Raw genomic sequence first — 26,989 nt, 5'->3', positions numbered from 1 at the left:
ATAGACAGGGCCACCATTCACACAGAATACAAGGCCACTTGGTTGCACAGTTTTCATCCAGTCTATCCAGTGTGCTATCCACATGCTATTTTCTCCTTGGGCTATGGCAGGATAAAGGCAGAGGAGCACAAAATCTGTCCTACCACCCTTGCCTTATCTCTTATAAGGAAGAGTCCATGTATCACATTTGTCTTCTCCTTCTAGACTATAAACATCATGGTGGAAGGAGAGGGAATTAAGTTAGCATTACTGAGACATTCTAGTGCCTGACACACAGTAAGTGTCCAATAGCTATGCCTGGTCATGCTGCGCCCTTGGGACAAAAACATAAACCAGGTGTCAGTGAGAAGTTAACAGCATGGTAGAAAAGACAGGGGCTTCCCTGGTGGCTCAGTGGTAAAGAATCCGCCTGCAATACAGGAGCCACGGGAGACAAGGGTTCGATCCCTGGGTCCGGAAGATCCCCTGGAGGAGGGCATGGCAACCCACTCCAATATTCTTGCCTGGAGAATCCCATGGACAGAGGAGCCTGGTGGGCTATAGACCATGGGGTCGCAAAGGGTTGGACATGACTGAAATGACTTAGCAGCAGCAGAAGAGACAGACCTAACCTACAGAATTAATAGCCCTGGTTCGTATGGGTGCACAGACAAGTGGAAACCAAGGGAGGTGGTTAACAGCAGCAATTTCCAGAGGAAGTGATATATAGGACGAATTTCCAGAGGAAGTGATGTATAAGTTAAAATCTGAAAAACAGGCAAGAGTTATCCAATTAAAGGATGAGAAGGAAAAGGAGTCCTGAAGGCAAAAACAACAGCAATTTATCCACACTGTGTTATCCATAGCTCAAGAGATGTCAGACAACAATTCAGTGGCAGAACACTGTATGCATCCTCTGAAGGGTTAAATTCCAAAGAGAAATGAAGGCTGAATCTTTTAAAAGAGTGCTTATTATGTGCCAGGCACTCTTCTAAGTGTTCTTCCTATTTTAATGCATTAAATTCCCACAAAAAAGATCTTCACGACCCAGATAACAACTCAGATAATCTCGACAGTATGATCACTCACCTAGAGCCAGACATACCGGAATACAAAGTCAAGTGGGACTTTGGAAGCATCACTACAAACAAAGCTAGTGGAGGTGATGGAATTGCAGTTGAGCTATTTCAGATCCTAAAAGATGATGCTGTGAAAGTGCTGCACTCAATATGCCAGCAAATCTGGAAAACTCAGCAGTGGCCACAGGACTGGAAAAGGTCCGTTTTCATTCCAATCTCAAAGAAAGGCAATGCCAAAGAATGCTCAAACTACTGTACAATTGCACTCATCTCACACGCTAACAAAGTAATGCTCAAAATTCTCCAAGCCAGGCTTCAATAGTACATGAACCAAGAACTTCCAGATGTTCAAGCTGGTTTTAGAAAAGGCAGAGGAACCAGAGGTCAAATTGCCAACATCCACTGGATGATCAAAAAAGCAAGAGAGTTCCAGAAAAACAACTACCTCTGCTTTACTGACTATGCCAAAGCCTTTGATTGTGTGGACCACAGCAAACTCTGGAAAATTCTTAAAGAGAGGGAATGCCAGACCACCTGACCTGCCTCTTGAGAAACATGTATGCAGGTCAGGAAGCAACAATTATAACTGGACATGGAACAACAGACTGGTTCCAAATAGGAAAAGGAGTACATCAAGGCTGTATATTGTCACCCTGCTTATTTAACTTATATGCAGAGTACCTCATGGGAAACGCTGGGCTGGAGGAAGCACATGCGGGAATCAAGATTGCCGGGAGAAATATCAATAACCTCAGATATGGAGATGACACCACCCTTATGGCAGAAAGTGAAGAAGAACTAAAGAGGCTCTTGATGAAAGTGAAAGAGGAGAGTGAAAAAGTTGGCTTAAAGCTCAATAGTCAGAAAACTAAGATCATGGCATCTGGTCCCATTGCTTCATGGCAAATAGATGGGGAAACAGCAGAAACAGTGACAGACTTTATTTTGGGGGGCTCCAAAATCACTGCAGATGGTGACTGAGTCATGAAATTAAAAGATGCTTGCTCCTTGGAAGAAAAGTTATGACCAACCTAGACAGCATATTCGGAGAAGGCAATGGCACTCCACTCCAGTACTCTTGCCTGGAAAATCCCACGGACGGAGGAGCCTGGTAGGCTACAGTCCATGGGGTCGCTACAAGTTGGACATGACTGAGCGACTTCACTTTCACTTTTCACTTTCATGCACTGGAGGAGGAAATGGCAACCCACTCCAGTGTTCTTGCCTGGAGAATCCCAGGGATAGCGGAGCCTGGTGGGCTGCCATCTATGGGGTCGCACAGAGTTGGACATGACTGAAACGACTTAGCAGCAGCAGCAGACAGCATATTAAAAAGCAGAGACATTACTTTGCCAACAAAGGTCCGTCTAGTCAAAGTCATGTATGGATGTGAGAGTTGGACTATAAAGAAAGCTGAGCACTGAAGAATTTATGCTTTTGAACTGTGGTGTTGGAGAAGACTCTTGAGAGTCCCCTGGACTGCCAGAAGATCCAACCAGTCCATCCTGGGGGAGATCAGTCCTGGGTGTTCATTGGAAGGACTGATGTTGAAGCTGAAACTCCAATACTTTGGCCACCTGATGTGAAGAACTGACTCATTTGAAAAGACCCTGATGCTGGAAAAGATTGAAGGCGGGAGGAGAAGGGTATGACAGAGGATGAGATGGTTGGATGGCATCACTGACTCAATGGACATGAGTTTGAGTAAACTCTGGGAGTTGGTGATGGACAGGGAGGCCTGGCATGCTGCAGTCCATGGGGTCACAAAGAGTTGGACATGAATGAGCAAATGAACTGAATTGAAATCTTCACAACACTATTTGGCAAATACTATTTATTTTTATTTCTTTATTAGTAGGAACTATTATTATTCTCCTCTTCCCCCACCCCACTCCCACCCATTTTGTAGATAAGGAGAATGAAGTTAAGTAACTTGCCCAAGGCCACACACATGCAAGTGGAAGAACTGAGATTCAAACTCAGTCTGGCTCCACAGTCTATGCTCTTAACCACTGGCACAACCTATGATACCAACTTATAGGTACAACTTATAATAAAGAAAAATGCTAAGCTGTGTTAGGGTTACAGACAGTGTAATATGGTATTTACCACTATTCACCCACAGTCTCTTGATCAAGTCACTTAACCTTGCTGAGCTTTGGTTTCCTCATCTGTAAAATGGGTATGGGGGATAACATGAGGGAAAACAACAATAATACCATACATAAAAGACAGACTGAATGATCTGGCTTATACTGGGCAATTTTTTAAAGCTGTCTTAAAATAACTATATTTATTAAAGCTTAGGACTGGGAAGGAGCAGTAAAAGAAACTCACTGTGTCTAAGTTTCATCATGATGACTAACTTGAAAGCAGGTAGATTCAAATCTGCAGGCTTTTGTTTCCTGTCGGAATGGGAGAAGAACCAATCTGAAGACAAAGCGGGGAACCACAATGCCACAAGCTCCCTTCTAAGCCCCCTGAAGGCAAAATAAAATGTTAAAGAACATGATAAGGAAGACCTAACAATTAGGGGAATTTGAGTGAAGGGGTTATATTGGAGCTGGTGTCTGGTATGGCTGAATATAACTATTAATAATAATATAGGGAAGGTAGGTGTAAACCTCTCTTCCTGGGTGGAGTCAGTGCCTCAATGCATCAGATGGGATCCTGGGTCCTCAATCCTCCACCCTGTAGTGTTATATACCTCAGGTAAGGGACTAGCTCTAAACTTCTCTACTCTAAGGGGAGAGGGGTATGCAAGGACAATCTGTTTCTACACACAGTACTTACTACATCTCTTTTCCCCAAATAGGGAGTTCTATGTCTCATCTATCCTGGGAGTGAGGTGAGGGGAGAGACATATCCTAGGGGATAAGGGACATCTGAATAGAGCTTTTTCTCTGTATGTCTATGTGGACTGAGATCAGTGCAAAATCTTGGTGGAGAGGGGGAAAAAATCTGTGCCTGTATATATAGCTGGGGTCTGTTCCTTGGCAGATTCCTTGATTGCAGGGAGAGCAGGATGCCTTTTGTCATTCTACTCCAAGATACAGAGGAACTGGAAAAATTGGCACAGTGGCTGTGTGCATCTCTGTTGCATGCAAGAGGAGCACAGGTCTGTACATGTGTGTGTGTGGGGGGGGTGTCTTGAGTCTCTTTACCCTAGGGAGGGCCATGGGATGGGACTGATATGCCTATCTCCACTACAAGATGACATTAGTTCATTAGTGCCATGCTAAGAAAGGGGGGAATTATTCAGCTTTCCATGAACAGGGCCTGCACCCTGCCTGCAGTGGGCTATTCTAGACCTTTCCAGGGAGGTGGGAGGGGCATCATCTGCTTATCTTGCATACCTACTGAAGTCTTCAGTGTGGTAACACTGAAGGGAAAGGACCTCTGGTTCTCTACATGGAGGCGGGGGGTGGGGATGGTTTCCTATGGGTTTTTTTTTCCCCTGGATGGAGAGAAAAAGGTCTGAACTCCTCTACCTTGGATAAGGGGGAGCCCATATGCACTGCACTGTGGGGTGATCAGTGATGTCACTGCCGCTCAATATTGCAAGGCACCTCTCTGCTCCTTTGGGGTCTCTCCTTTCCTACAGTTGGTGATTCTAAATCCTTGGAAGGGCAGGGAAGAAGGAATGATCTGCGTCTACATAAAAAGAAGAATAAATCTGAGTCCCTCTTCCCCGGGGGACCCAGAAGAGGCAGTTCTCTCTCTTCATTGGTCAAGGCCTGCTGCTGTTTGCTGCAGGGCATTTTTGGTGGGTCAAGCCTTAACAAATTCAGTAAGCCAGCGCCTGGGAAGAAGATCAGGCCTGACTTTCCTCAATGGGTACTCACTCTAGCCTAGAAGGGGTATATCTGCATGGTTCTCTATGGGCTGAGGCTTGTGCCTCGAAACACTTAGGGAGGGGTGGTCTAGCACTTCTGCAGGAATGGTCGCAGGGCATCAGTCAATTAGTTTACACAGGGGCAAGGTAGGGAGGTCTCTAGGTCTTGACGCTAAGGGAAAGAGGTTCACTCAACGGTTTATTAGCTCTTCCATTCTAGTGGTCGGGCGGGGGTGGGGGTAAATACATCAAAGCCTCTGTCATAAGGGAAAAGGTGAGCCGGGGGGACCTGCCAGTAGAAATCTGCACGGTTCAGCCTCGTGAGAAGGGAAGCTATATCTCTTTATGGGGGAGTGTCGATGTCGCCACACCTTTGGGGTGCCCACGCCCATCTACACTGGGAAAGTGCGGAATGGAGCCTCATTACCCTAAAGGGGGAGAGCACTTCATGCTTCTCCACATAAGCGGGGTCTGTAACTCTCCATAAAGGGTGTCCAGGGGTCTATTGGAGAAGGGAATAGGAACCCACTCCAGTATTCTTGCCTGGAAAATTCCATGGACAGAGGAACCTGGCGGGCTACAGTCCATGGGATGGCAAAGAGTCGGACACGACTGAGCGACTAACACACACACAGGGGTCTATGCCTATCTAGATAAGGTGGTCCATGCCCCTCTACTCGCAAGAATGAGTTTGGGCGTATGTCCACGTGCCGAGCAATCCCTGTCTCTCATCCAGGCCCTTCTACCCTGAAAGTAAACTGACTCTTTACCTCTCTGTTCCGGGGCTGAGGGAGCCTTTGGTTTCACCTCAAACAGTTGATCCTTTCCGCGCGGCCGGCTAAGTGAGCTCTCATCACACAAAAAAGAGTAGTTTCTTACCTCCACTTCCGGCGGAGCTCTGAGAAAAGAAGACAGCACAACACTGTTGCCCCAGAGGCTGCGCTCCCGCCGCTAGTCTTCGACTTCCGGATCCCGGTCTCGCCGAGCCGGTTCAGTACGTTGAGCGTCCCCGGGGGTGGAGCTTCGGATTGACCGTTCGCGCCCGCCCGTCCCTTCCCCGCGGCCCCGCTGGCTCCGCCTCCCGGCTGCTCAGTAAGGTAAGGTTATAGCTGAGAGGGAGGTGGGGAAGAGGGAGGGGCAGCGGTTCAACGGCTGGTGTGGCCATATAATGTACTTGTAAAGCAAGTTCTTGTCTGCGGGCCTCTGCCTGTGCCTAAATACGTGTGTTCTCGAATCTTAGTGACCAAGCTTTCTCCAGGGCCGCATCAGACAAGGGTCGGGGGGTCGGTGTCTTTGTCTACAATGGAAGATGGCGACGGGCAGGGTGTGAGAAAATGGCTGCCTGGGTCACATGTTTTGCAGCGTATATCCACCTGAAACGACTAGCTACTCCCAGCAACCATCCCGGCATGCAGGGTCCCAGACAAACCCTGAGGGACCCACTCGGAGCTCTTTCTGCATTAGCAAAGATCTAGGGCCAGGCCCGGGAACCCGGACAACTGAAAGTCTCTCCCACCCATTTGCTTTCTTTTCCTCCTCCTCCTCCCTCCTTCCCTCAGGTTCCAGAGCGGCATCTGCTGGAGGGAATGGATTTATCTTTGGAGTAGGGGCAAGTGAGGGTTTCTTAAGAAACCATCTCGGGGAACTCCTGACCTGGCTGGAGAATAAAGTCTCCCCGTAAAAAAAATAATTATGTCTGAAAATGTCTTTTTCCTGATAATTTAGTTCCAGTGACGGCTCTTCCTCTAGCCTAAACTTTGGGGTGAGGCCAAGCTTCTCTATCCCAAGGATATGTTCCTGGACTCCCTCTGCCTATTGCTACCCCTTACATACACAGGACTCATTGCCACTACATCCATGGACGGCATCTTAACTCTTTTCCCTAGAGAAACACAACTCTGGACCCCAAACCAGCCCTGGCCACTTTCACCTTCCCCTTTGCATTAGCAAATTCTTTAAGACTTAACTCTTGTTGCTTCTTTGAACTTTCCCAGCTTGGTTAAAAACTCAGAGCACCTTGCTGCATTTATCTCAGTACGGTTATCATTGATGTTGCTGTATCTCCACAGGAGAGCAAATTCCCTGAGACTAGCGGCCTATATCTTTGAGCCCTCTGCAAGACCCAGCACAAGACAAAGCAGGCTTCAGCAAATATTTGTTAAATGGGTAAGTTTACAGGCCTACACCACAGATCAATGAGAAATGGACATTTTAGTAGATAGCACTGGAAATTTTCGCTTACCATAACAAGAAAGAGTAAACTGGATCCCTATTTATTTCCACATGAGATGGTAGAGAATATCTTTGTGACCTAGGATGGTGGAAGGACTTTTTAAACAAAGTCCTAAATGCACAAACCATGGGGAAAAACTGTATGAAGTCTTTGATAGGAATGAAAATTGGTACTACTACTTTAGAAAACAAGTAACCAGAAAAAAAAAAGAAGTAATCCAAATAGTTGAAGATGGCCCTGGAACCCAGCAATTCTGTCAGAGATGTGCACATATATACATTAAGTCCTAGAGAAAGTCTTACACATATACACAAGGAGGCATGTGCAAGAATATTCATTGCAAAATAAAAATTTTTTAAGCAGTAAAAAAAGAGTATTCATTGCAGAACTGTTAGTAATAGAGAAAAAAACTGAACAATCTAAAAGTTCACCAAGAGGAGGATAAGTAAATAGTTGTACAGCCAGACAACAGAGTACCATATACAGCAGTGAAAAAAATCAAAGCAAAGTTGGGTATACCAATACACATAAATCTCAAAAACATAATGCTGTGATAAAATGCAAGTTGTGAAAGGATACATGAAGTCTGAGACCATTTATATGGATTTTTTAAGCTAGAAAACAATTCACTATATTATCTATTATATAGATACATAAACAATATTTTTAAAACAAAGGAATTAAACAACAAAGGCAGAATGGTGATTATGTTAACTAAAAAATTTGTCACAACCTGAAAGTAGAGAGTGTTTTATTTGGTAAAGATGTTTAGTACTCCCAGCCCAGGTGGCCGCATCTCAGTAGCCCTGAGATTACCTCTGGGGAAGAAAACAAGGGAAAAACATGAGAGAGAAATTGACAGTGACTTAGCAACTGTTTCTCTAATATTTTATCAGAGTACTAGGTACATGGGTATGTGTTGTGTTATTCTTCATACTTATTTGTATGCCTGAAGTAGTTCATATTTTTTAAGAAAGACTTATCTGTAACAAAATTAATGGTGTCTAAATGGTTCTCAAATTTGGCCAGCAGCAGAATCACTTGGGAAAGCTTATTAAAATACCAGTTGGTGGGCCCCACACCCAGAATTGTGTTTTAGTTAAGTCTGTAATAGAGCCCAGGAATTTACATTTCTAATAAGTTCTCAATGATGATGATGATGATGATGATGATGAAGCTGCTGCTGCAAACCCAGGTACCACATTTTGAAAACTGACGGGGAAAATGAAGTTATCAATGAATTTAGTTTTCTTCATTGTGCTTTTCTGTGTTTTCCATGTATTCAATGAGTATATGTTACTTTAGGAAGAGGTTTTGTTGTTTTTTCCATTATTTTTCATCTCTAATTCCCACTCTTATTTCCCTCATATAGACAACCATTTTAAAGTCTTTTATGCATATCTTTTTCTTTTTATGTGTTCTTGCAAAATGCATATTGTTTTACATGCATGTATTTCCCCAAAATTTTCATTTTTCCATTTTGCAAAATTCAGAACTGTTGAAAAAGTAGTGCAATGAAAGAGTATACTCTTAATAATTTGCCAGATTTGCTCTACTTGTCTTTATATGTGTATCTGTACATTTTCTTGCAGGCAGTATAACACCTCCTCATCCCTAAAAGCTTCAGCACATATCTTGTAGAATAAGGACATTTTCCTACATAACTGCAGTACCGTTATCACACCTAAGAAAACTTATTAATTCCATAATATCATAAAGGATACCCTCTATTCAGATTTTCCAGTTAAGCCCAAAATGTTCTTCAGTTCAGTTCAGTCGCTCAGTCATGTCCAACTCTTTGTGACCCCATGGACTGCAGCACGCCAGGCCTCCCTGTCCATCACCAACTCTTGGAGCCTACTCAAACTCATGTCCATCACTTCAGCATGCCATCCAACCATCTCATCCTCTGTCGTACCTTTCTCCTCCCGCCTTCAATCTTTCCCAGCACCAGAGTCTTTTCAAATAAGTCGGTTCTTCACATCAGGTGGCCGAAGTATTGGAGTTTCAGCTTCAGCATCAGTCCTTCCAATGAACACTCAGGACTGATCTCCCCCAGGATGGACTGGTTGGATCTCCTTGCAGTCCAAGGGACTCTCAAGAGTCTTCTCCAACACCACAGTTCAAAAGCATCAATTCTTCAGTGCTCATCATTCATAGTCCAACTCTCACATCCATACATGAGTAGACAGACCTTTGTTGGTAAAGTAATGTCTCTGCTTTTTCATATGCTATCTAGGATGGTCATAGCATTTCTTCTAAGGAGCAAGCATCTTTTAATTTCATGGCTGCAGTCACCATCTGCAGTGATTTTGAAGCCCCCCAAAATAAAGTCTCTCACTGTTTCCACTGTTTGCCCATCTATTTGCCATGAAGTGATGGGACCAGATGCCATGAGCTGAGTTTTCTGAATGTTGAGTTTTAAGCCAGGTTTTTCACTCTCCTCTTTCTCTTTCATCAAGAGGCTCTTTAGTTCTTCACTTTCTGCCATAAGGGTGGTGTTATTTGCGTATCTGAAGTTATTGATATTTTTCCTGGCAATCTTGATTCCAGCTTGTGCTTCATCTAACCTGGCATTTCCCATGATGAACTCTGCATATAAGTTAAATAAGCAAGGTGACGATATACAGCCTTTATGTACTCCTTTCCAGATTTGGAACCAGTCTGTTGTTCCATGTCCAGTTATAACTGTTGCTTCCTCATCTGCATACAGATTTCTCAAGAGGCAGGTCAAGTGGTCTGGAATTCCCATCTCTTTAAGAATTTTTCAGAGTTTGTTGTGGTCCACACAGTCAAAGGCTTTGGCATAGTCAATAAAGCCAAAGTAGATGTTTTTCTGGAACTCTCTTGCTTTTTTGATCATCCAGTGGATGTTGGCAATTTGACCTCTGGTTCCTCTGCCTTTTCTAAATCCAGCTTGAACATCGGGAAGTTCTTGGATCACGTACTGTTGAAGTCTGGCTTGGAGAAATTTGAGCATTGCTTTGCTAGTGTGTGAGATGAATGCAATTGTGCAGTAGTTTGAGCATTCTTTGGCATTGCCTTTCTTTGAGATTGGAATGAAAACTGACCTTTTCCAGTCCTGTGGCCACTGCTGAGTTTTCCAGATTCATGGCATATTGAGTGCAGCACTTTCACAGCATCATCTTTTAGGATTTGAAATAGCTTATCTGGAATTTCATCACCTCCACTATCTTTGTTCGTAGTGATGCTTCCTAAGGCCCATTTGACTTTGCATTCCAGGATGTCTGGCTCTAGGTGAGTGATCACACCATCTTGGTTATCTGGGACATGAAGATCTTTTTTGTATAGTTCTTCTGTGTATTCTTGCCACCTCTTTTTTTAAATTTATTTATTTTAATTGGAGGCTAATTACATTATTGTAGTGGTTTTTGCCATACATTGACATGAATCAGCCATGGGTGTACATCTGTTCCCTATCCTGAACCCCCCTCCCACCTCCCTCCCCACCCCATCCGTCAGGGTCATCCCAGTGCACCAGCCCTGAGCATTCTGTCTCATGCATCAAACCTGGATTGGCGATCTGTTTCACATATGATAATACACATGTTTCAATGCTGTTCTCTCAAATCATCTCACCCTCGCCTTCTTCCACAGAGTCCAGAAGGCTGTTCTTTACATCTGTGTCTCTTTTGCTGTCTCACATATAGGGTCATCATTACCATCTTTCTAAATTCCATATATATGCATTAATATACTCAATATTCAGTATTGGTGTTTTTCTCTCTGACTTACTTCACTCTGTATAATAGGCTCCAGTTTCATCCACCTCATTAGAACTGATTCAAATGCATTCTTTTTAATAGCTGAGTAATATTCCATTGTGTATATGTGCCACAGCTTTATTACCCATTCATCTGCCAATGGACATCTCTCCTTGCTATTCTTTGGAATTCTGTATTCAAATGGGTGTATCTTTCCTTTTGTCCTTTGCCTTTCGCTTCTCTTCTTTTCTCAGCTATTTGTAAGGCCTCATCAGATAACCATTTTGCCTTTTTGCATTTGTTTTTCTTGGGAATGGTCTTGACTGCTGCCTCCTGTACAGTGTCCCAAACCTCTGTCCATAGTTCTTCAGGCACTCCATAAAAGTAAAAGAGGAGAGTGAAAAAAGTTGGCTTAAAACTCAACATTCAGAAAACGAAGATCATGGCATCTGGTCCCATCACTTCATGGGAAATAGATGGGGAAACAGTGGAAACAGTGTCAGACTTTATTTTGGGGGGCTCCAAAATCACTGCAGATGGTGATTGCAGCCATGAAATTAAAAGACACTCCTTGGAGGAAAAGTTATGAGCAACCTAGATAGCATATTCAAAAGCAGAGACATTACTTTGCCGACTAAGGTCCGTCTAGTCAAGGCTATGGTTTTTCCTGTGGTCATGTATGGATGTGAGAGTTGGACTGTGAAGAAGGCTGAGCGCCGAAGAATTGATGCTTTTCAACTGTGGTGTTGGAGAAGACTCTTGAGAGTCCCTTGGACTGCAAGGAGATCCAACCAGTCCATTCTGAAGGAGATCAGCCCTGGGATTTCTTTGGAAGGAATGATGCTGAAGCTGAAACTCTAGTACTTTGGCCACCTCATGTGAAGAGTTGACTCATTGGAGAAGACTCTGATGCTGGGAGGGATTGGGGGCAGGAGGAGAAGGGGACGACTGAGGATGAGATGGCTGGATGGCATCACTGACTCGATGGACACGACTCTGAGCTCCGGGAGTTGGTGATGGACAGGGAGGCCTGGCGTGCTGCGATTCATGGAGTCACAAAGAGTCGGATGCGACTGAGCAACTGAACTGAACTGAACTGAATCCCTTGATTAGATCTATTTGTCCTTTCCACTGTATAATCATAAGTGATTTGATTTAGGTCATACATGAATGGTTTAGTGGTTTTCCCTACTTTCTTCAATGTAAGTCTGAATTTGGCAACAAGGAGTTCTTGATCTCAGCCAGTCAGCTCCTGGTCTTGTTTTTGCTGACTCTATAGAGCTTCTCCATCTCTGATTTTTTTGATCCCAGTATCTAGTTACGGTTTGTGCATTACATTTGGTTATTGTAATACTTTAGCCTCTTTTATTCTAGAATAGTACCCTATATTTTGTGTACATTTGATATTACATTGATAACTTTTCAAAAGTTCAGGCCAGTTTCTTATAGAGTGTCCCACAGAATATCTGGATTCACCCCTTTCCACATGATTAGATTCAGGTTAAATAATTTCAGCAATAACAGTACATAGAGGGTATCATTTACTTCATATTGTATCTTCTCAGGAGCACATAACATCAGGTTGTCCCACTGTGGAGAATGCTTTCTGTCTATGTATTTTTGTTTTATATAAATGGCATTTCATTCTGTTTCTTACTTTTTTCATTCAGCCTTCTGTTTTGAAAGTATCCATATTGCTGTATATACATCTAATGTAATTAGAAACTATTCATGCTAACCACTGCTCATGCTAATACAATTAGAAACTGCTCATGCTTCCCTCATAGCTCAGTTGGTAAAGAATCTGCCTATAATTCAGGAGATTCTGGTTCAATCCCTGGATTGGGAAGATCCCCTGGAGAAGGAAATGGCAACCCACTCCAGTATTCTTGCTTGGAGAATCTCATGAACAGAGGAGCCTGGCTGACTACAGTCCATGGGGTTGAAAGAGCTGGACATGATTTTGAAACTAAACCACCACCACCATGCTAACCACAATGTGCCTTCACCACATTTTTCTTGAATATTACCCCAGTGATGGACAGCAAGATTGCTTCCAGCTCCATGACACCACAAATAATACTGTGATGCACATCCTTGTACATGTCTCCTTATTGGCCTGTATAAGAATTTCTTTTTTTTTCCTAATTTTTTTAACTTTACAATACTGTATTTGTTTTGCCATACATCAACATGAATCCGCCATGGGTGTACATAAGTTCCCATTCCTGAACCCCCCTCCCACCTCCTTCCCCATTCTTTTGAAATATATACTCAGGAACAGAATGATTGCATCATAGTGTGCACATACTTAGTTTAACTAAGAATACCAGTACTACTAAATGGTTCTCTGGGATGGCTACACCAGTCCAGTTTTACCATCAGTGTACAAAGATTCCTGGACCCCTCCATCCTCGCTGACTCTTGACATTTTCCAGCTTTCTAGTTTTTGCTGGTCTAATAGGTGTAAAGTAATATCTTACCTTGTTTTAGTTTACATTTCTCTAATAATTATTATTAATTTGGGGGTGGCTACTGTCGAGCACCTTGTGGGATCTTAATTTCTAGTCAGGGATTGAACCTGCACCCTCAGCAATGAAAGTAGAGAATCCTCACCACTATACCACTGGGGAATTCCCACTAATTAGTTTTTGAGCATCTCTTTAGATGTATGTTAAATACCTCTTCTGTAAACTGCCTGCTTGTATTGTTGGCCCATTTTTCTATTAGGGTTCCTTTCTTTCCTGTTGATCTGCTAGATTTCCATATATAGTCTAGCTATTAGTCCTCTGTCAGTTTCAGGGGACTAATATTCTTCCCTTGTTTTAACTTTGCCCATTATGGCCATCTTTGAACAGATACTGTTAATTTTACTGTAATCAAATTCATCACACTTTTGCTTATGATTTTGGGTTTGGGTGGGGGGTACTTAAAAAGTAGTTCCCTCCTCCTAAGTTACAAAGATACTCTCCTGTTTTTTTTTCTATTAACTTTATAGTTTTACCTTTCATGGTTTTAATCCATTTAGAATCCATCTCATATGTGTTGATAGGTAGGTATGCAATTTTATTTTTTCCACATAGCAACATTTCCCACCACCAAATACTAAGCAGTCCTTCCTTTTTCACTGATTTGCCATACCACCTTTTTCATATATTATGAAACATACACAAATGGATTGTTTCTGTTCTTAAACTAATGCCACCTTGTTTTAATATTTTATAATATATCTTAAATCTGATAGGGCAAGTCCCTCCTCTTTAGTCTTCTTTTGGGTTGTCTTAACTATCCACATAAATTTTAAAAAGAGTTTATTGAGCTCTTCAAAAAATCAACTGTAATTTTTATTAGGATTGCACTAAATTTATAGATTAATTTAGGGGGGTTGACACCATCAAAATATTTACTCATCCCATCCAAGAGTATGGAATGTTCTCATTTGTTCAGTTCACCTTTTAGCTGTGCTCTTTATTAAGAGTTAAAAGTTTTTTCTTTAGAATTGTTATGTATTTTACTAATTTAATTTCTAGTAGCTTTATCCCCTGGTTTTTGTTACTATTGTGAATATTTCAATTTCTTTTTGAATAGATAATGCACATGCATTTTGAAAGCAAACTTATATAAAAATTATAAGTTGAGGATTGTCACTTAACCTTTCTCCATTCTACCCAGTTGCCACCATACACACTACCCACAGTTACCAGTTTTTTTTAATTCTTCCGGTGTTTCTTTATGCACTTAAAAACAAGTATAAATGTATATCCTGTTCCATCTCCCTCTTTCTTACACAAAAGTTAACATTATATATATATATATATATACATAGTTATACATGTTGCTTTTTTCACTTGATACATCCTGCAGGTCCTTACATATCAGAGCATTAGAAAGTTTCCAGTACATAGACACTCTATGGAAGTGCAAAGATAGAGTACTTCCTCAAACTATTACATTATATGGATGTATAATAGTTCATTTAATGACTGCAGTACCCTACTTACAGATGTTCAGGGTATTTTCAGTCTTTCGGTATTACAAATGGTGCCATGATGAATAGACATTTCATATGTATGCAGATATACATCCATAGAATTAGCTGTAAGAATCACATTTGTAACTTTGCCAAAATTTCCCTCCATAGGTGTACCATTTTGCACTTACCATTCATATATGAGTTTATGTTTCACCACAACCTCACTCAGAAGTGTATATTATTAAAAATTTTCAAGCTTTTGAAAATGTGATAGGTTAGAAATGGTATCTCACTGTAGTTTTAATTTATATTTCTCTTATAATGAATGACATTGAGCATCTTTTTATATGTTTAAGGGTCATTTTTGTCTTTTTCTATGAGTTGTCTGTTTATATGCTCTGTTTTTTTTTCTGTTGGATTATTCACCTTTCCTCGATTTCTACAGGCTTATTAAATTAGAGAGGTTAGACTTTTGTGAATGATATCAGTTGTCAATATTTTTTCCCCTGTTTGTTGTTCTTTTGATTTTTCCATTGTATTTTTTCCAAGCAAATTTTACTTTATTTTTATGTAAACAAATTTATCCAGTTTTCTTTTATGGATTCTAGATTTTGATTTGTACTTCTGAGATAGATTGGATTAATGACTCCAATTTTTCATGTGTCTCCATACCCTTTGGTAGTACCCTCCCATACTGACTGAGTTTGGCCATACAGTTTACTTCAGCCAACAGAATAGTAGTAAACTTGATATAAGCAGAGACCTGAGAAAGCTCTTGCATATTCTGCTTCCTCTCTTGGACCCCCGACCACTGCTATGAGAACATACCCAGGCTAGTCTACTACAATGAGGGACATTTAGAAATGAGCCTGGGCCTCCGAGCCAAGGCATCCTATAGCAACCAACCTCTAGCCAAGCCACCAAACACATGAACTAGCAGTGACATCAACAGAGCCTGACCCAGAGCACAGAACCTCTCAGCTGACCATAGACTATATCCAAGTTTGGGTATCTAAATATTCATTTTGGTTTTTTACAGAGAATTATTGTGGCAATAGTTCTCCATCATTATTCTTCCTTTTCAGAGATATCCTGGTTGTGCTTGTTTGTTATTTTTCCATTTGAACTCTAAATCAGCTTGTCTAGTTTCAGAGAAAGAAAAAGTGGTATTTTTACTTAGCTTATACTAAATTTAGAAATTAACTTTATATCTTTATAATTTTTAGTCTTCTTAAGAAAATGGGGTGCCTTTCTATTTGTCCCTGCCTGTTCTGTTTGTTCAGAGTGTTATAAATGTTTTCTCTTGGAGCTTTTAAACATTTCTTGATAAGTTTGTTTCTATGTAGACTGAATGTTTGTATTTGCCCCCATCCTCCGAATTTATATGTTGAAACCTAAGGTAATACTGTTTGGAGGTAGGACCTTTAGCAGGTGATTAGATCATGAGATTGGAGCCCTCATGAATGAGACTGGTGCCCTTATAAAAGAGACCTAAGAAAACTCCTTTGCCACTCTTGCCATGTGAGAGTGAGAAGAGGGCTGTCTATGTACCAGGAAGCAGGCACTCACCAGACATAAAAATCTATGAGTGCCTTCATCTTGGACTTCCCAGCCTCCAGAACTGTGAATAGTAAGTTTTGGTTGGCTTATAGTCTGAGTCTGTGGTGTTTTGTTATAGCAACCCCAACAGACCAAGACAATATTTTGTCTTTTTGTTGTTATGATAAATGGACTCCTCTTCTGTACATCATCTAAACTGAATGATTTCTATAATTAATTTTATATCCTGCTGCCTTGCTGAGTTCTCTTGTTTGTAATTGTTTTCTATGGATTCTCTTGGGTTTTCTGACTATACAGTCTTATCTATAAGTAATGACAGCTTTACTTCCTCCATTCCAATCGTAATTTCTTTCTCTTTTCTACTCACAGTGCTTCTGCTACCTTAACTATAATGTTAATTTGTAGTGGAGAGAGTATACTTGTGATTTTAGCATATAAACACTGCTAGTGTTTCCCCAGTTAAGTGAAGTGCTAGATTTGGGGAGATGTATATAAATACATATACATACATATACAAATATAAATACATAGACATATACATATACATAATTATATTAAGGGAGAAACCATATATTCCTCTTCTGCTGAATTCTTTTAGTAAAGAATGGGTATTGAATTGTGTCACATGGTTCTCTGGGATCTCTGAAAATGATGATACGATTTTTCTCCTTAGATTCACAATGTTAGATTGTATTAATGATTTGAATGATATTGAATGATTTTTGGAATAAACTCCACATAATTGTGGATTCTGTTTGCTAATATTTTATTTAGGATTTTGTATTAATATACATAAGCAAAAATTGCTCTTTATCATTTTCTTTTTCTTGTGGAATCTTTGTTAGATCTTGGTATCAATATGATACTCACTTCATAAAAGGAATTTGAAAGTGTTCCACTTTTGTCTAGGCTCAGAAAAATAAGAACAGCATCAAATCATCTGCCTCTCAGTGTTAGTAGACATCCCCGTGAAATCATAATGGCCCAGTGCTTTTGGAGGAAAGTAGCTTTTCATAACATTTTCTGTTTCTTCCATGGAAATTGGTCTATATGAACTTTGCTTTTTTAGAGTTTTGGTAAATTATGTTTTCCTAGGATGTTTTCCATTCCTTCAAGGTCTTTAAAATGATTTGAATAGAGTTGTATGAGTAATCCTTTAAAAAATGTGTAAAATGTCCTCGTACTGTGGTTATGTCCAACTTTTCATTTCTTGGTTTGTATTTGTGCTTTCTTCTTTTCTTGATTATTATTTATGGCTTATATATTTCTTTTTCACAGAATTAGTTCATCTGTTAATGTATTACTTCTACTGTTGTTGTTCAGTTGCGAAGTCATGTCCAGCTCTTTGCAACCCCATAGACTGCAGCACACCAGACTTCCCTGTCTTTCACTATGTCCCGGAGTTTGCTCAAATTCATGTCTATTGAGTCAGTAATGCTATCTAATCATCTCATCCTGTGCTGCCCTCTTCTCCTTTTGCCTTCATTCTTTCCCAGCGTCAGGGTCTTTTCCATTGAGTCAGTTCTTTGCATCAGGTGGCCAAAGTATTGGAGTTTCAGCTTCAGCATCAGTCCTTCCAATGAATATTCAGGATTGATTTCCTTTAGGATTGGCTGGTTTGTTCTTCTTGCAGTCCACAGAACTCTCAAGAGTCTTCTCCAGCACCAAAATTCATAAGCATCAATTCTTCAGCATTCAGTGGTCAAACTCTCACATCCATACATGACTACATGACTACTGGGAAAACCATAGCTTTGACTATATGGACCTTTGTCAGTAAAGTGATGTCTTTGCTTTATATATTTATTTATTTATTTGGCTGCACCAGGTCTTACTTGTGTCACATAGGATCTTTACTTATGGTATGTGGGATCTAGTTCCCTGACCAGGGATCAAACCCAGCACTGGGAGCTTGGAGTCTTAGCCATGGGACCAACAGGGAAGTCCCAAAGTCTTTGCTTTTTAATATGCCATCTAGGTTTCTCATAGCTTTCCTTCAAGAAACAAGTGTCTTTTAATTTCATGGCTATAATCACTGTCCGCAGTGATTTTGGAGCCCAAGAAAATAAAATCTGTCACTGCTTCTGCTTTTTCTCCTTCTATTTGCCATGAAGTTATGGGACCAGATGCCTGATGGCATCACCAGATGCCAACACAGATTTTTGAGTGTTGAGTTTTAATCCAGCTTTTTTCATTCTCCTCTTCCATCCTAATCAAGAGGCTCTTTAGTTCCTCTTCACTCTCTGCCATTAGAGTGGTATCATCTGAATATCTGAGGTTGTTGAAATTTTTCCCAGCAATCTTGCAGCTTGTGGTTCATCCAGCCCAGTATTTCACACGATGTACTCTGCACAGAAGTTAAATGAATAGCATGAGAATATACAGCCTGGTCATACTCCTTTCCCAATTTTGAACCAGTCGATTGTTTTACATAAGGTTCTAAGTATTGCTTCTTGACCCACGTACAGGTTTCTCAGGGGACAGGTAAGGTGGTCTGGTACTCCCGTCTCTTTAAGAATTTTCCACAGTTGGTTGGATGACTCTTGTGTTGTTGGAAAAGGGTGTTTGCTATGACCAGCGTGTTTTCTTGACAAAACTCCATTAGCCTTTGCCCTGCTTTATTTTGTACTCCAAGGCCAAACTTGCCTGTTACTCTGGGTATCTCTTGACTTCCTCCTTTTGCATTCCAATCCCCTGTGATGAAAAGGGTATCTTTTTTGGTGTTAGTTGTAGGTGCTGTAGGGCTTCATAAAAGTGGTCAACTTCACCCTTTTTGGCTTTAGTGGTTGGGGCATAGGCTTGGATTACTGTGATGCTTAATGGTTTACATTGGAAACAAACCAAGATCATTCTGTCATTTTTCAGATTGCACCCAAGTACTGCATTTTGGACTCCTGTTGACTATGACAGCTACTCCATTTCTTCTAAGGGATTCTTACCCATAGTAGTAGATATAATGGTCATCTGAATTAAATTCACCCGCTCCCATCCACTTTAGTTCACTGATTCCTAAGATGTCAGTGTTCACTTTTGCCATCTTTGTCTTTGTCTGACCACTTCCAATTTACCTTGATTCATGGACCTAACATTCCAGGTTCCTATTCAGTATTGTTCTTTACAGCATCAGACTTTACTTTCACCACCAGACACATCCACAACAGAGTGCCACTTCATTCTTTCTGGAGCTATTAGTAATTGCCCTCTGTTCATCCTCAGTAGCATATTGGACACCAGCCAACCTGGGGAGCTCATCTTCCAGTGTCATATCTTTTTGCCTTTTCATACTGTTCATGGGATTGTAGTGGCAAGAATACTAGAGTGGTTTGCCATTCCCTCCTCCAGTGGACCACATTTTGTATCTGTCTTGGGTGGCCGTGCACAGCATGGCTCGTAGCTTCATTGTGTTAATACAAGCCCCTTTGCCACAACAAGGCAGTGATCCATGAAGGAGAGTTCTACTGTTATCTGTTTTCCAACTCCTTTATTTGAACTTCTTTTTGTTAATTCTTTCCTTCTGCCCCCCTTAAATTTATTTTCTTTCTCTTTCACTGACTTTCTGAGTTGAGTGCTTATTCATTTAATTTTTTTCCCTGTTTTCAATAGAAATATTTTGAGGCAGTGTACTTTTCTGTGACTGCTGCTTTATCTGTATCCATAGATTCTGATATGTAATGTTTTCATTATCATTATTGTCCAGAAATTCAGCAGTTTTGGTTTGAGTTTGCCCTTTGACTCAAGAATTGTTTGACAGAGAAGTTTTATATATTTAGATGGAAGATTTTACATTGATTTCTTATTTTATCCAGTTGTGACCAAAGAATTTTATCAATATTAGTTCTACCTTTTGGAATTTACTGAGATTTTCTTCTTGGCCTAATATTGATTTTGTTTACGTTTTCTATACTCTTACTGGGCTTTTGCTGATGTTATTGTATTTCATTGATCTGTCCTAGAATGGAAAAGGTGAGTTAAATTTCTCCTATTTTTAGAGTGTTTCAATCTATTATCTATTTCTCCTTGTCTCTCTTAACATTTCAGCTTTGTGAAAGTTGCTGTGTTATTTGATACAAAAATAGTCATAACTTTATATTTTCATTGTTGTCTCAATTAATGGTTTTGTAATAAGCTTTTTATTTTAGAATAATTTTAGTTTTATAGAACCCTTCATCTAGTTGCCCCTCGTGTTAATATCTTATATGACTACATTTGTCAAAACTAAGAAATTGGCATTTGTATACTGCTATTAACTAAATGCCTGACTTTATTCAGATTTCATCAGTTTGTCCACTCATGTCCTTTTTCTGTTCCAAGGTCCAAACCAAAATCCCACATTGCATTTAGTCATCATATCTCCTCCAAACTGTGGATAGTTCCTCAGTCTTTTCATGACCTTGACAGTCAATTAATGCCTTTCATTTTGAGTTTCTAACTTGTCTGATAATTAATATTGCAACCTCTGCTTTCTTTATTTGCATTTGACTGGTATACCTTTGCCCTTCTTCTATTTTTAACCTTTCTGAATCAATTCGTTCTAGTTGACTCTCCTGAATATAGTAGTTGGATTTTGCTTAGTGATCCAATAGAAAAATGTTTTTCTTTAAATATGTAAACTAAGATCATTTATTTTTATTGATACAAAAGATGTTTGATTTTAATATTGTCACATTATTTTATTTTCTTTTTTAGCTATATTTTTGTATATTAAAAGCATGTTCTAGGCAGTCACAGGTTTACTTCTGTTCATTATAGACTAATTTGTGCTTTCTAGAATTTTATATAAATGGAATCATGATCTATGTACTCTTTATTGTCTGGCTCCTTTTACTCAGTGTAATTATTTTTAATTCATCTATATTATTTCTATATAAATAGTTAATTCCTTGATATTATTGAGTAGTGTTCTATCATATGGACATAGCACAATTGTTTTATCCATTCATCTGAATGGACATTTAGGTTATTTTTTGTTTGACAAACTTTTTGCAAATATTACAGATTTTTAAAAAGCATATTACTTATGTAGTCTGTTTTGATTTTTTTTTTTCAGTTGTTCTGACATTTGGAGAAGTTTATATTTTGGTCTCCTGATTCTTGTTGTTCAGTCACTAAGTTGTGGCCCACTCTTTGTGACCCCATGGACTGCAACACACCAAGCTTCCCTGCCCTTCACTATCTCCCAGAGTTTGCTCCAAGTCACGTCCATTGAGTTGGTGATGCTGTCCAACCATTTCATCCTCTGTCACCCCCTTCTCCTCCTGCCCTCAATCTTGCCCAGCATCAGGGTCTCTTCCAATGAATCATTTCTTTGCATCTGATGGCTGAAGTATTAGAGCTTCAGTTTCAGCATCAGTCCTTCCAGTGAATATTCAGGGTTGATTTCCTTTAGGATTGAGTGGTTTGATTTCCTTGCAGTCCAAGGGACTCTAGAGTCTTCTCCAGCACCAGAGTTTGAAAGCATCAATTCTTCAGCACTCAGCCCTCTTGATGGTCCAACTCTCACATCCACACATGACTACTGGAAAGACTTTGACTATATGCACCTTTGTCGGCAAAGTGATGTTTCTGTTTTTTAATATGCTGTCTAGGTTTGTCATAGCTTTTCTTCCAAGGAGCAAGTATCTTTTTATTTCATGGCTACAGTCACCGTCCACCATGATTAATTTTAGGTATATTTTGTTACTTTCTTCTAATTGTCTATTGCTAGTGTAAAGAAATGTTATTGAGTTTTATAAGTTGATTTATTCTAAATAGCAAGACCTTTAAAAAGTGATTTAATTTTTGGCTAAGTTGCTGTGTGCAGACTTTTTGTAGTTGTGGCAAGTGGGGGGCTACTCTCTAGTTGTGGGGTTCAGTCTTCTCAATGCAGTGGCTTCTCTTGTGGAGCACCGGCTCTAGCGCATGGGCTTAGTTGCCCCATGGCATGTGGAATCTTCCCACATCAGGGATCAAACCCATGTCCCCTGCATTGGCAGGCAGTTTCTTAACCACTGGACCACCAGGGAAGTCCTGTAAGTTGATTTTGCTGAACTCTTTTTAATTCTAACAGTATGTCAGTTGAATCTGTTGGTTTTATCTCTTCTAATCCTTACAATTCTCATTTCTTTTTCTCCCTTAATAGTATTAAGCAAGACTTCCAGTTCTATGTTAAACAGTACTTGGTGAAAGTAAGTATCTAGTATTATTCTTAATCTTCAAGGTAATGCATCTTAAGTTTCTCCATTTACATCATATTTTGCAATATGATGTAGGGTTTTGATATGTAACCTTCACCAGTTAAGAAATTTACATTCTATTTGCATTCTTTTAAAGAGTTTTCACCATAAGTAGGCATGTAACATACTTTTTCTATGTTAATTGAGATAATCATATGATTATTCTCCTTTAGTCTATTCACATGGTAAATTACATTGATAGATTTTCTGAGGTTGAATGCATTCTCCTTGGATTCTTAAAATAAACCCCACTTAAACTGTGATGTATTTTTAAACATACTGTTTAATTAGATAAGCTAATATTTTGTTTAAGACTTGGACATCTATATTCCTAAGTGAAATGAGTCTATGGAGTTTTTTTATTGTCTTTATCTGGTTTTAAAATCAAGATTTCAAGATTTTACTAGACAAATAAAATGAGTTAGGCAGCTTTCTCTCCTTTTCTATTTTCTTGAATAACTTGTGTAAGAAGAGAAATAACTCTTGAGAATCCAGCACATTATACCTGTAAATCCATCTGGGGCCAGGTTTGGAGGAAAGGGAGATCCTTACCTACCCTTTCAATTTCACTAATGCCTAGTAACCTTTCAAGTTCTCTACCTTCTATGCCATTTTTATCATTTTAAATTTTCTAGGAAAAAACTTTACCTAGATCTTTCCAGTTATTTGTCTAGTACCTGGTGGTGCCTTCACAGAGAGAGGGGCACAAGAGGAGAAGCATGTCTGTCTTTTGGGAGCAGAGGAAGTTTGACTACCTCTGCATTTTCAGCAGAGCAATGGCTATATGTGATTCTCTGTTGCTTTGGATATTTGTGATTGTGTAATGAATATGTACACTTCTATAAAGGTGTGTTTTTATACATGATTCTCTGGTTTGTTTCTGTTTATATTAAAATGTCAGGCTGAAAATGAATAATTTTTCAAAATTTTTCTGGGTAGTTATTTTTCTGTCTCTGTTTGCATGGGTCCATGAGCTGTGATGGCAATATTTCCATGGGTCTCTAATATCCCTGTGTACATCTGCATCTCTGCCAGCTGGTAATTCATTCTGTGTGTTTTTCCATGTGTTTGAGTATCTGCAACTGTGAGGGTTCGTCATTCTATGTGTATCTTTATGTCTCTGCACATGCCTGCGGGTGGGGGATTATGTATGCATCTTTATATTTTACTGTAGAAATATATGCATGCAGTGCACATGCTACGTGGCAAGTTCAGACTCTCCAAGTCTGGAAGAAACATTACAACAGGAAATGCTCTGGATTCCAGCTTCCGGATGGAATTTCACTCAGAAAAAATACCCCTTCCTGGTCCTCCCAATAACTGCAACATTCTTTGTCTTTCTTGAAGAGACTGAGTTGAGGAGGTTTATGCTAACCTTGACCTCAGAGGCAGTGTCTTTCAGGAGGATCTGGCAGAGCCATGAAATTCCACACCCTGCCACTCGCCTCTTGCCAGGCCTACTTCTTCCTCCTAAACCCTTTTATAGCTCCACATTATCTACCAGACCAATTCTGATCTAAATTGTCCAGAGAGGCCAGAAGAAGACACATGGAAATGAGAGAAAGAAAGAGAATAAGGTTTTTTAAACAAATACATAAATAAAAATAGATGTGGGAACAAGAGGTAGAGAAATGAGAACAGGAGGCTAAGAGACAGAGACCAAGAAATAGGGCCTGAATGGTAGCAACAGATACTAATAAATGATGATAAAGAAACAAAATTGGGGACAGAGAGATGTATAGACAGATGGAATGGGCAGGTTAGAAAAAGGTACTGACAGAAATAAGACTGGAATGTATGGAGAGAGAGAGGGGGGCAGAGACAGACAGAATGGTGTTAGAAAGGCAGTTACATAAAACATGAGGACAGAAAGAGATGATAACAGCCAGGTAGTGACTGGGAGAGTGACTGAGGTTAGATAAAGACAGAAATGGAGATGGTATTGAGGAAGAGGAGGAAGAAGTTGATAAAGTTGATTTATAGTGTTTCAGGTGTACAACAAAGTAATTCAGTTATGTGTACATATATGTGTTTTTTTCAGACTCTTTTCCATTATAGGTTGTTACAAGATATTGAATATACAGTATTGTAAAGCAAAATAAAGTAAAAATAAAAATTTTTAAAAAAGATATTGAATATAGTTCCCTATGCTATACCATAGGTCCTTGTCATTTAATTTTAGGAGCTAATATTTTTGAGCACTTGTTGTCTGAGGCATAGTTCTACAAACTTTACATGTGTTAGCTCATTTAATGCTCTTGGTAACACTGAAGTAGGTACTGCTGTTTTACAGGTGAGGACACAACTAGGATTGGACTCCAAACAATCTAACACCAGTGACCATGCTCTCATCTTTGTCAGTGACAGATAGAGACAGACAGGGAACTGGAGACAAGATAGCACACAGATAAAACACACATAGGGACAGAAAGATTGAGGCAAGAGACAGGCACATGAGGGGAGCCACCCAACAAGAGAGATGGTAACAGAGGTAGAAAAGGGGTGATAGCTGAGAGTATCAAAGAGGGAAAAAAAGATAAGACCAACAGAGAGGTATGTGTGTGAGACAGAAACAGAGAATGTAAATGTTCACTCTAGGGGGAGTTTCAGGGGCAGGGGTGAAGACAGAGATTGGAACAGAAAGGTGAGAATAGAAATAGAGAAAGATAGGTGGGGAACAGAGACAGATGGATGCAGCAATACAAATAGAAAGATGATGACTGGGAGACAGCCAGAGGTAAGATAAATAGGTAGAGTGTGATTGAGACAGGGGCAGACAGAAAAGAGGCCAAGGAGCCAAAGGAAATTTGAAAAAAAAAAAAAAACAGAAAAGACTGAAATCTTGGAACACAAATTCAGAAACACATGAGGAAGGGTAATGTGGTATTATGTATGTGAGGATGGAGACAGACCAAGAGGAGAGCCATAAGTTAAATGAGAATAAACTGGAGACAATTCAACCCCCAACAGAGGCAACAGAGAGAAAGTGAGAGCAGGAGCAAGAAGGGGAGAGATGGAGAGAGAATAGGAGAGACAGGAAAGAGAAACCACCAGAGAGATGTAAATGGAAAGGCAAGCAAGCAGCGTAAGACAGATGGGAGACCTCTGAGAAGTGGTGACAGTGATGGTGAACTGGGGTGACAGTAAAAAATAAAAGAGAAATAGAGACACAAGATGAAGTAATTTTGATTCAACAACCATTCACAAGTCTCGGATATATCAGGGCTGGCACTGGACTGTGTGGTACCCAACAGGCTGTGAACTCAGGAAGTCAGGGCCTAGGCCTTTGTTATGCAATAATGTATCCTCCACCCACAATATACTCCCAATCACGTGCTTATTAAACATTAGGTACTGGGGACTGTGCATTCATTATATGGATTATGTTATCGAATCTTCACAACTCTGATGTGGTAGATAGTATTATCATCCCCAGTTTACAGATGGGGAATCTGAGACTTTGAGTGATGAGTAACTTACCCAGGATCACACAGAGGAGCTAGGACCAGTTGGTCCCCTATGTGGGCCAATGGTGAGAGTATGTCATGAACAAAGGACTAGAATGAACCCTGTTCTATCTGTGCACCCAAGGTGCAAAAAATCAAATTCCAGTCTGCCTGACTCCAAGGCCTGCATGTTTGACCACCATGCCACACTACTCCAGTGTGTGGACTTGCTCACAGACTAATGGAAGACTGCTGAGCCAAGGTAAGTGTATCCTGACTCCTTACCCTCTGGAGTTCCCTCTATCAAAAAGGATGACCTGGCTACTTCAGAGAGACTGAGAAAAGTCCTGTGAGTGGTAGGAATAAAGCCCTGTGGGAGAACAGCAGCCAGGGAAAAGCAGAGAATGCTTCCTGGAGGAGAATGCCTCAAAGAGGCCGAAGAGAGGTTTACATAGTGGTCAACGAAGCTTCAGGGTCCCTTATTTGCACAGGTCTTTTCCAAGGCCCTGCTTAACAATCAGGGAAAAATCAGAGTATACTGAAGATATGTACTCTTCACTCTACAAAAAAATTGAAATGCCCTGGCATCTTACAGTTCAAATTTGAAAGAAATTAAACAGGTTTTCCCACATTTTATAATAGTCCTAAAAATGTACATTATTGTAAAGCTGAAACTTTTCTAAACTATCAATAGTAAAAAACAAATTTCTATCAACCATGCTATTAAGAAAGACTGACTAATATTTCTAGAAAATTGATCTTATCTCATGCTTCAGTGACAAAAGCCATCAAACATTGTTCCAAGACCCTCCTCTTCCCACCACTGACTCTCCAAACTTCCCAGTATCTGTGTTCATCTTTTGTCTCATTCCTTTCTATTTACAGTGAAGGGCCTGAGGACCTCTCCTTCTCTCTGAGGCCCAGTGCCCCAGATCCCAGCCCCCCCC

At 40.2% G+C, this 26,989-nt stretch overlaps 1 protein-coding gene and 1 long non-coding RNA gene across 4 annotated transcripts in view; one reads left to right on the top strand and one right to left on the bottom strand.

Annotated features, from left to right (window-relative positions):
- GNL3L (G protein nucleolar 3 like) overlaps positions 1–6,192 on the bottom strand; it is a 28,434-nt gene extending 22,242 nt beyond the window's left edge. Inside the window, exons 1-3 of one of the 2 annotated variants that reach the window (XM_040266056.1) lie at positions 6,068–6,192; positions 5,773–5,978; positions 3,396–3,463 (exon numbers count right to left, since the gene is read on the bottom strand). In XM_040266056.1, the coding sequence (XP_040121990.1) occupies positions 3,396–3,414 (19 nt within the window). In that variant the 5' untranslated portion in view covers positions 3,415–3,463; positions 5,773–5,978; positions 6,068–6,192. Of the gene's footprint in view, positions 1–3,395; positions 3,464–5,772; positions 5,979–6,067 lie in introns of those variants that run through there. The other variant, XM_040266055.1, reaches the window with a different exon arrangement.
- On the top strand, positions 5,773–24,180 carry LOC120882181. Of its 2 annotated transcripts, XR_005725435.1 has the most exons (4): positions 5,773–5,990; positions 6,963–7,059; positions 22,503–22,548; positions 23,232–24,180. It is a non-coding gene; the product is annotated as an uncharacterized LOC120882181 (long non-coding RNA). The 2 variants fall into 2 exon arrangements; XR_005725434.1 differs by having other exon boundaries at positions 5,985–7,059.
- Positions 24,181–26,989: the final 2,809 nt, after the last annotated feature.

The sequence above is a fragment of the Oryx dammah genome, unplaced genomic scaffold (genome assembly GCF_014754425.2).
Source record: "Oryx dammah isolate SB20612 unplaced genomic scaffold, SCBI_Odam_1.1 HiC_scaffold_23, whole genome shotgun sequence".
Lineage (NCBI taxonomy): Eukaryota > Metazoa > Chordata > Mammalia > Artiodactyla > Bovidae > Oryx > Oryx dammah.
The sequence above is the reverse complement of the archived record's forward strand: the minus strand, read 5'-3'. Positions and strand labels throughout refer to the sequence as shown.